At 33.9% G+C, this 11049-nt stretch overlaps 1 protein-coding gene across 1 annotated transcript; it reads right to left on the bottom strand.

Moving 5' to 3' along the window:
• Positions 1-347: 347 nt before the first annotated feature.
• LOC143625718 (protein SEMI-ROLLED LEAF 2-like) lies at positions 348-10302 on the bottom strand. The gene is made up of 18 exons (XM_077095978.1): positions 10160-10302; positions 10014-10088; positions 9819-9934; positions 9618-9732; positions 9404-9532; positions 9281-9328; positions 8421-8614; positions 8146-8342; positions 6827-7107; positions 5792-5941; positions 5340-5708; positions 3826-3975; positions 3534-3737; positions 3261-3452; positions 1214-1351; positions 986-1123; positions 545-736; positions 348-462 (listed from the first exon to the last, which is right to left on the bottom strand). The coding sequence occupies exons 1-18, from the start codon at positions 10292-10294 to the stop codon at positions 361-363; spliced, it is 2925 nt and encodes a 974-aa protein (XP_076952093.1). The 5' UTR covers positions 10295-10302; the 3' UTR covers positions 348-360.
• Positions 10303-11049: the final 747 nt, after the last annotated feature.

The raw sequence follows: 11049 nt of genomic DNA, 5'->3' as shown, positions 1-11049 counted from the left end.
TTCAGTCTCAAAGACCACCTGTTTAGCACAAGCTGTAGCTTAATCTTGTTAGCATGATGTTGAAGGATCCTATGAGCACAAGCTGCAAATTACATCATCCTGTTGGCTAGCTGTAAATTTCCCAATAACAGGTCTTATGGTTAAAGTAAACACCACAAGCTCACAAACCAAAGCAAACATGAAAGCAAAAGAGATCCAAACATTCTGAGTCAAACCTACTATGAGCCCAAGTTAACCATTCTTACAACCTTAATTAGCATCATCCAACTGAAATACAGCAAGTCCTAAATGGTCAATCAAGTTGAATCTTACATTAAACCTAAACTTAAGATACCTATCACTACACGCAACCCGACTTTTCTAAGCATACCTAGCCGCTTTCAGAAAGTTATCAAACGGGCTAGCAGGAGGTAGCCTCATACTGTTCATCCCTGCCCGAACCACCTCGTCTTCACCCAGAATCTATATCACAACAAGTCAATGATGAGTTAACAAATCCGAATCAATTCAAAGATCAAGAAACAATCATATAAAGACAACTCACCTTCATGACATTTGAATTCTGACCACATCGCGCATCAGCTGGTTTTGTGTCCCCATTCGCATGTGAAAGCCAAGTGGAAAGCTTTTTTCTTGAATCGGTGCCAAGGGCTTCACACTGGCCCGCCATTGCACTGAATGGAAGGGGTGATGTGGAGACCGAGGCTCCAGCCACTTGACCAGCCGCTTCTAGTGCCTAAAACCCAAAGTTGCACGTGTCGTTAGAACTATTAGAGCGTTCATTATTCGGATGGACTCGAATAACACGAAACTCGAACGGAAACAAGTTTAAATATCTTGAACCGCTTCGGTTTAAATAACCCTGATCAAATGTGCCCAATAACCAATGTCACACGGCAATACACTATTTCAACTTTCCAAGATTTCTAAAATAGAAAGTTTTTCAATCTTTCAACTTTAAGAGATAAGAGAGGAAGATGATTACTGATTCAAGAAGTTGTCGGATGCTAATAACATGAGACAGAGAGTTTTGTGTAGGAGATTTAGTAATGAATCGGGAGAGATCCGAAACAGATGATTCACTGACTGCATCATCCTCAACTAACGAACTTGTAGGAAAATCCTGCAGAAAACATCAGATCCTTAAAATTGTCATCAAATATAAATATATATATGAAAAAAAAAATTCTGCATGAAAGTTTTAACATGTTACCGTGTCAAAAGAAAGGGATTCTTTTGAATGAGCAACTCTGTGAGAGTTATCCAAGTGAAGCATGGATTCAGGACCAAACATTGCGTCATCAGGCGCGAATGTTTCCAATAACTGAATACGCAGTTCAGCCGTCTCCATCTTATAAAGTAGACACAGACACAAAGAAACATAAATTTACTTAAAAAAACCATAATTAAAAAATCATAAAAACCATTACAAAAAACCATATATCCATCAGAAATAGCTAGAGTTGGGAGTGAAACCGGCTCTGATTGAAACAAGTCTTTCTTTGGCCTGGGTCAAACAGGAAGTTTATAATAACAAGCTGAAATGATGAACTCAGGTTCAGCTCATAAAAAGCTCAAGCAAGCTCGTATATTAAAAATAAAAATTAGTTTTATAAGTTTACACATATTGAGATTTATATATATAAGATATTTTAATATACACATAATGCACAACTAATAAACTACAAAATTTATAATTTATATATATATATATATAGGGGTGGGATCTAGAGAGAACTCCTCTTAAAGAGAGAACTAGAGAACTAATAAAAACTATTTTTAACTTTTTTTTAAAAAATAATTTGCGATTTTTTTTTCTTTCCTCCTAATAAGATGATATTGTTCCTAAAAAAAAAAGCAAAACCGGCGATGTAGTGCATATGTGCACTAATGTGTATTGCATATATACGATAGTGTTTTATTGCATATAATACAACACAATTGCATTATACAATACACACTATTGAATATATGCAAATACAAACACTAATAATTGTACTCGAAACAAACTATCACATATACGTAAAACAACACTAATGCACATATGCACTATATTGTTTTCTTGGTATTTTTGTATATAATATAACACTATTACACTAATACAATACAAAAAAATTGCATATATGCCATTCAACATTATTGCACATATCAAAATACACACTAGTGCACATATGCAATAAAAAAAGTCGATGTATTGCATATGTACACTACGAGTTTTTTTTTATTTTTATTTTTTTTATTTTTTTTTTATATTTTTCGAGTAAATGGTAACATAATATAAGAATAATGGCAAAAAGGGAAATTTAAAAATATTTTTTTAATTAAATTAAAAATATTTCTTTATTAGTTCTCTAGTTCTCTCTTTAAGGAGTTCTCTCTTGATCCTCTCCCTATATATATATATATATATATATATATATATAGGGTAAGGTTAAAATAAAAACCCACTTGAGTTGTGAAAACTCTAGAAAGCCATTCTCAACTACATGTTTTTAATTAAAGTTTGAAACTTGTGGTCCACAATTAAAGTGAATAAAAAATGTAAATATAAATATAACTTTCTCTCTCCTGAAAACATATATAAAAATTAGTAAAAAAATAGCAAAACAATTTTTTTTTAGTTTTCAATGTTTTGTATTAAATGTTACAACATATATTACGTGTAAAAAAGACAAAAAAAAACGATGTTACATAGGGTTTTCACGGGTTTTCACAACTCAAGTAGGTTTTCATTCTATACTTCCCCTATATATATATATATATATATATATATATATATATATATATATTATAATTTAGGTTATACTTATGAATTAAAATTTACATATATTAAAACTTGCGCATTAATTTAAACAACAAGCCAGCTAAACGACCCTTACAGGTGAGCCTACAAGCCTTAGCTCGGCTTGTTATAAAAGTGTCGATTTTGAGCGAACAGCAAGCATTTTGAACAGCCCTGGTTTCGGATTGGTTGACCCATAAACACTTGTTCATTTTCAATTTTTAATAAAGAATGTATGTTACTTATGATTATGGACACAACATTAATACAATAGCAATCTAAATCTTAAATAAAACTGATAGAAATTGTATGTGTTACAAAAATTGAGCAATTTTCAACCCGTTAGGCCCATTTGACTCATTCCCCTTTCAGCAAATCTTATCGACCCAATAATAAATAATGGTTTGAAATTTCCACCCCAAAAAAGAACAACCAACGACAAACAAATGTATGAATCATGATCCATCAGAGACATTACCTGTGTTATATTAGATAGCTTTCGGACTAAAATATCAACAATGGCCCCATACGACCGGGACATCTTGCGTTGCAACTCAGCAAGCAATGCAACAGCCGTTTTATTATCATGATCCGAAGAATATTCTTTTAGATCTGCCTGAGACTTCACATACACTTGAAAGTCATCACTGGTACCCAAGTAATTATCCACCTGAAACGAAACAATCATCAATCAAGTGTCAAAAAGCACTGATGTTATTATAAACCCTAATCGGTTAAGGAGCAAACTCACATCTGATTTAAGCATTGGCTTGAGTACATCAACAATATCAGAAATTTGATACATTTTTGCTGCAAACATCAGCATTGAGGTTGATAATGTAAGAAGTGATCTTTGATGAGCTGGACACAACATTCCATTGATATGATCCAATGATGTCTTTAAAAGTGATAGTGGAAGTTGAAAGATGCGGACAACAAGATTGTCATTTGGATTCTGCAGTGATATATGAAAAGAATGGTGATTTTGCATGTGAAATTGAAGTTACATGTCAGCAAAAGAATGAGATATGATGTCATCTTACCTTGAGACGCAAGGATACGAGTGTTAAGCAGAAGGAATAAGCTAGTGCTTCAATATTTGGAAGAGTGTTGTCAGGAAGATTGGCTTGTATCCAGAAAGCCGACAGTAATTGAGTAATTTGATCCTCACTAAACTTCATAACGGATGATTCCTGTCACAACAAAAAAAAAAGAATATTTTTTATCTTTTGCCATGTTAACGGTGCAGGGATTTCAAAATCCCTACTCTTGTAAGATCATTGCAAGTTTCCGTTTGTAGGGTTGATTCTTCCTTAAGTTATATCTTGTGATGTAGTTAAATGATTCCATCATTCTACCACAATAAAGATTAATATGCTTACTGATGAATGAGAAACATGCCATATATGCATGTAAATGAATCGAACGTTCGGTGAACTGTTCGTGAACCGTTTGGCTGAAAGTTCGTTTATGTTTTTTCGTTTAATAAACGAACAAACATGAACACAAAATTTGTGTTCATTTAATTAAACGAATGAACATGAACACATGTTCTGTTCGTTCATTTATGTTCATGAACGTTCGTCTATGTTCGTCTATGTCTGTTTATTTATGTTCATTTATGTATTAATAGAAAATAATTAAATATTATCTGGATAAGTCATCTACTATTCTACTTAAAGGTTTTATATGTGCTAATTTCATCTAAGTGTTTTCATTTATTGTGTTCATTTACATTTGTTCATATATGTTCATTTATGTTCATTCATCTTTGTTCAGTTATATTCGTTTAGATTTTAAAGAAACGAACATAAACGAACACAAATGTTTATTTTTTAAATAAACGAACATGAACATAAATATTTGTTCGATTAAGCGTTCGTGTTCGTTTAAAGTCAAATGAACAAAAACGAGCATGTCCTTGTTCGTGTTCGTTCGATTCGTTTACAGGCTTTCCTTATTCACGTTGATGAATACACCGGTCTCAATCTCTAGGCTCTTCCGATTTATTTGTGTTCGTTTGTGTTCGTGAACCATTCGTGAACACATTCATTTCCTTAATGAACGAACACGAACATAAAATCTCGTTCGGTAAGTGTTCGTGAACCGTTCGTGAACACATTATTTACTTAACAAACGAACATGTACAAGACCTTGTTCGTGTCCGTTCGGTTACAGCCCTACCATTATGGCAAAGTCAACTTGAGTCGTATTTTATCTTAAACGGGTCAAATAAACAGATAGTAAAATCAGGATCGGGTCAAACAGGTTGAAAGTCACCTAAAGTCTGTTCTGATTGCATACGGATGCAACCTCCAAAATCATTCTTAATTTGTATTTGAAGAGCTTAAATTATTACCGTAATGATGTTACTTCTATTAATCATAATAAATGCATCATTTATTTTCTTAAAGTTAAAAAAGGACTGTCTGTAGGTCAACCTAGCCAACCCGTTTCAACTGGTACTATAATTTCAGCCCAAACCCGAATGAACCCAATCCCCCCCCCCCCAATTTTTTCCCTCTTCGTTAATATGTAGAAGATGGCATGTTCTTACTGCATCAGACAACGCCATTTCACCGACAGTAATGGAGCTTATTTTCTGAAAATTAGGGGATCTCTTGGGGCCCCACACGTTTTTCCTTTCCGCCTCGGTGTTTTCCTTTTCAACCTGAATAGAATCTTCACTTTTTTCAACTCCCGGCCCGTCTTTTTCTCTTTGAAGCTTGTTAAGTAAAGATGTAACCATTGCAAGCACAGATGCACTATCAGAACTCCATCTTCTTGTATGATTAGAAGCATCACGTCTCAAGTGGTTAGAATTTGGGATCAGAAGAACAGAAAATATTTGATGTCCACTCAAACGAATTTCAACATCCGGATGCAACATTAATTTAATAAGTTGAAGAAGACCCTCCGGAAACACCTAGTACATGAAAAAATTTAAAAGATTTATAAAAAAATATTTTCTAAATTAAATTATTGGATATATGAAACACCTTATATTACCTGTTGTGCACTAGAGGAAACCGAAGCAACCACAATCATGTGGGCAAGAATAATCATAGATCCCGTAGTTGCACGGGCAACGATGCTGCTTGGGGGTAGATTCTCGAGTGTTGTTGACATTACATCAAACAGTGGCCGTGAATCAGCAATCTAGCAAAGATATTATACAAACTGAAATTAGAACTTTAGAATTGTAAAGAAAGTAGGTAATAAGTTGACAAATTAATTAAAAAAAACTAATAAAATTCTGTATAATAAAAGTGATAATAATAAACGAAAAGTAGAAAAAAAATAGAAAAGAATAGAATTGTAAAAATCACACACAAAGTTGTAAGAGCAAATGGTCACTTTTAAAAAACTAACAGAAAAAGTTAACACCAGTTAGAGGAAAGGATGAAAAGTGTGACAACATATGAACTTCACTTTTAAAAAACTAACAGAAAAAGTAAACACCAGTTAGAGGAAAGGATGAAAAGTGTGACAACATATGAACTTCATGACGTTTTGTGTACTTAATGAATTTAAGGAAATGATTTGCAAGCGTGTGCATCAAACAGAGAAAACCAATCCGTACCCAAAAAAACAAACTCAAACAAAAACCAATAGCTTGGTTTTAGGGTTTTGAAAAAACCAAAATTTCGGTTTGGTTTTGGTTTTGCATGGAAAAAAACCGGAAAAACCAAACTGAGCCATATTTATGGATATTCATTTTTTATTTTGAACTTTATGTAATTTATAAGAATTTAATAAATAGTGTAACCCAAATATTTTAGCCCAAATGTAAAATAATCAAGTAATTCATAATTAACAAAAAAACTTGGGCACTAATTCATTGACTTTGGCCAATTTTTGCGGGCCCAAAAATTTCAATCCCAAATACTAAAAAAACCGAAACCAAAGTACTGAACAGTTTTTGGATTGGTTTGAGCCAAAATCAAACCCAAACCAGCCCATGCACACCCCTTGATACAGGACAAAAACTGTAATATACCCAAGTAATATGACCCAAGGAAATTTATTGGAAAATAAGCATACCCCTTTGGCTATTTCAAGTAAGCAATCTTCTATGGAAGATTGGAGTAGCGTATTCAACAACTCATGTTCACGAACTGATTCATTGGTTGCTTGAAGGCTTTTCCTCAAATGCCTGCAGAGATCACTGACATAACCAATATCTTTAAGAGCAACTTCAGATCTAACTTGTCTGGCCAAAGTGGTAGTAGTTTGTATAACATATGACTTAAGTTCAGGATCGTGCAACACGTTTTTGTGGTCCAAATGGTGAACAACTGAAGCCAATATCAACTGCTTGTTCTCTGTAACAGAACAATCAAATCCACTACATAAATCATGTGAACAACTTGTGTACATATTTGGAACAACACAAAAGGTAAATTGAATCAAGGCAAATGCAAACTGGTGATGTAAATGAGCCAAGCCACTTGTTAGCTGCTGGAGATCAGCTCGCTAAAAGCTCAAACTTCGCCAATAAAGATCATATAATAAACGAGCATAAGCTTCATATACCGAGCTCGCTAGGGCGCTAGCCTAAATGAAACTAGAATTAATATATATATATATAACAATTTGTATCACTATAAATATATAATAAATATAGATTACATTATAAATTAATTATATGTATAATTATTAAGACAGTAAATGAGTTGAGTGGGCTTGGCTCGTTTGTCTTAACGAGCTGAAATGTTGAGCTGGAACTCATAAAAAGCCTCGGGCTTGGCTCGTTTGTCTTAACGAGTTGAAACGTTGAGCTCGAGCTCAGCTCGTAAAAAGCTATCAGTAGGCTGGTCTAAATTTTTAAAAAAATTATATACATACACATAGTGCATAATTAATAAACTATAAAATGTACAATTTGCACATATAAAATTTGGTATGCTTTCGGTAAGAATTCATATATATTTTAAAATTTCGGCTTTATTAGAACAAGCCAACGAGCGAGCTAAACTAGTCCAACAAGTCAAGCTTACGTTGTCTCAGGCTCGTTTGTCTTAATGAGTTGAAACTAGTTCAAGACAGCTCAGTTCGGCTAGTTTACAAAAAACCGATACCAACCCTAATAATTATTAAAAAAATAACTATATTATATATATGTGTGTGTGTGTGTGTATAAAAATATAATTACAAATATATATATATATATATATATATATAATTATATGAAAACAAAAATAAAATAATTAGTAAATAAGTAAGTGAGCCAAGCTCGAGCTTGAAAAGTGCTTAGCATAAGCAAAGCTCAAGCATTGGATACAGCTCTCAAAACGAGCTGAACTCAAGTAATACGAGCCAGTTCGGCTCGTTTACACCCTAATGCAAACAAATCAAAGTACCTGGGCTCTCAACAAAGTAAGCCATATCAGACAAAACAAGCAAGCCCAACCCATGTGGTGGAACCCATTGTTTGTTAGTATCAAAATAGACAAACATCGGGTCGAGTATTCTACGCATCGTTGTACTCTCCTTAGCAAGTTCCACCATTCGTTGAATGCAAATTTGAGCCCATATTTTAGGTGTCTCAGCCTCTTCTCTGTGACATAACACAATTGATTCAAAGATGTTATTTTAGGAAAAAAATTGTAGTTGTAAGGACAGTAATGATCATAACCTAGTCAAAAGTGAAGGATCTTTCTTTTCGGCTCGTGGTTTTACAGTCATGTAGCTAGAATCGGTTTCATTGATAGGACCCTTCCCTTCACATCTAACCACCTCATCGACCCAATTATGATGTGCTTCACCTCGATCATCATCTTGGCTCGAGTTTGTGTTTGGCTCATAGTTACCCAAAATCACATGCACAATCTGCATTTCGAAGTTCAATATAAAGTATTATAACAATCCCACATGTGGATAAGTGTGTAAACGAACTGAACGTTGAGTGAACTGTTCGGCTGGATTTGTGTTCGTTTGACTAATAAACAAACGAAAATTAACAAAAGTTTTTTGTTTATTTGGTTAACAAACAAATCATGAACAAGTGTCTCGTTCGTTCACTTGTGTTTGTGAATGTTCGCTCGTTTGTGGTCATTTAAATTCGTTAGTTTACATTTGCTTTAGTTCGTTTGTTTATATATCTATTTAAATAATTATGATCATTACAAAGTAGTCCATCTCTATGGAATTAACGAATCACCTCTTACAATTTAGTACAATTTTTTTTATATTTTTTGGCCCAGCATATTGATGTTCACGTTTACTTTCAATTGGTTTCGCTCGGTTATGTTTCTTCATTTATGTGCATTCATTTGCGTTCGTAAACCGTTCGTCTATACCATTAACAAACAAGCATGAACACGCATATTCTGAACGAACAAACACGAACAAGAAAATCCAATTCGTTTAATTGTGTCTGTTCGATCGTTTGTTCAGCTAAAGTTAAACAAAAGAACACAAGAATGGCCCGTTCCTGTTTGTTCGGTTCGTTAAGAAACTTATCAACCAACAAAAAAGTGATTAAAATAAGCGAACCTCGTCAAAATCAGCAAATATATGCGAGAATTCTGTCATAAACCAAATCTGTAATAACCGTTAGACAAAGTGTTATCTTTAAGACACTTATTTGCATTTGCGCGCGATTTGTTAAAAACGTACCATGGCTGAAAGGCATTGTAAGCTTGCTGCCCTTAATTTTGTCTTCTCGTCTTCATCTTCGGGTTTACGGACTAGCATGCAAAGCTTTTGAACCAGGTTTTCAAGATTATATGTGTAAGTTCCATCCACCTATAGAGCACCAAGTCTAAAGTAAGAAAACATATGAAAGTAGCAAAAACTGTTGCCAATAAAATTAATTGATGTTATTAGTCACCTGACTATAGATGAACCTAACAAGAGTCTGGCATCCAATAATCTGGACCGTATCACGTTTAGTATCATCCAAAAGTTCAATCGAAACATTCATCAAGTTGACCGCAAAGTACGCCCTGAAAATTTTGTAAACCAAAATACCATTAAATTCCCACCTAGCTATACAAGTTAACAACACTCAGAAACTATAATAAGAACTTACATTTGCTCTTTGCACATGCACATCAACTTACTATACACCTCAGTAATAACAGTAACCAAATGAACATGATCTAACCGCAGCTCTTTGTAGCATCTTTCTTCAAGATACTTTGCAATCTATATGTAATAACAGTGGTTATTTCATGTTTTATAAATTTATAATAGTAATAATAATAATAATACTGCGGGCACTAACTTTGGGGATCCGAAAAGGGTTTTTGGCAGCATATTCACACAATTTAGCGATCTTGCGTTCGTTAGGAGCATCACCCTGCACCCAAAAGATTGAGTTAGTTGAAAATTGGAAAAGAGTATGCAATTGAAACAGAAACAAGTACTAACAGGTGATTTGGAGAAGACTTCAGCAAGTAGTTTCTTGTATCTTTTAACGGGTTGGCGGGAGCGTGATCGCAGAGCGGGACAGCAAACACACATGTTGACACATGCTGGGAATAACTTTCTTGAAATTACACCCATCACACACCCTTCAATTCAAAATTAAACTTAGATGACGGGCATCAATAAACAACCCTAAATGTAGAAGTAGAAGAAGAATAAAGCGCATCTCCAAAAGTTTATTCTTGTCGTAAACTAAATTTAAACTAGATAATTCAAAAATTATAACAGCCCAGAAGCACAAAATCGATGCACATTCGAGTACAAAATGAACACTTACTGAAGCAACCGAAAAGCACAAATATCACATCCCATTGAGCAGTTTTCACCACAAATTTCTCAAAATGGAGACACATTTGGGTAAATTTGCAGAAAATAAAGACTTGTAATTAGTGATGAAATAAAGTATGAAAATTGTTACCTTGGGAGGAAGAAATTAGAATTAGGGGTTTGAATTGAATGGAGAATGATGGTGAGGGGGACTTTAGAGGAAGAGGGCGTACGTTAGTCAGTCACGTGGGTGTGCAGAGTAATGTAATGGAAGACAGAAGATGATGAAGAAGGCTTTTCTTTTGTTTTTGTCAGACACCCAAATTATTATTGTTATTATTATTATTATTATGTGCTTTTCTGCTTTTTATTATAGTATTTTTTTTTACACCTTTTTTTTCTTGTTTTTGGACCTACCGTTTGAGACTTTGTACGACTAGACAGCTATTTGTTTTTTGAATCTTTGGATTTTTCCCCATTACTCTGTTTTTTTTAATAGTCATTCGTCAGAGCATTTTCATCCCACCCCCTATCTCCAAACCAAAAATTACACTAAAACTTACTTT

This window comes from Bidens hawaiensis, unplaced genomic scaffold (assembly GCF_021521415.1).
Source record: "Bidens hawaiensis isolate Kalapana, Puna unplaced genomic scaffold, B.hawaiensis_p1.1 tig00004199_1, whole genome shotgun sequence".
Taxonomy (NCBI): Eukaryota; Viridiplantae; Streptophyta; class Magnoliopsida; order Asterales; family Asteraceae; genus Bidens; species Bidens hawaiensis.
This window is presented reverse-complemented; position numbering and strand designations above follow the sequence as displayed.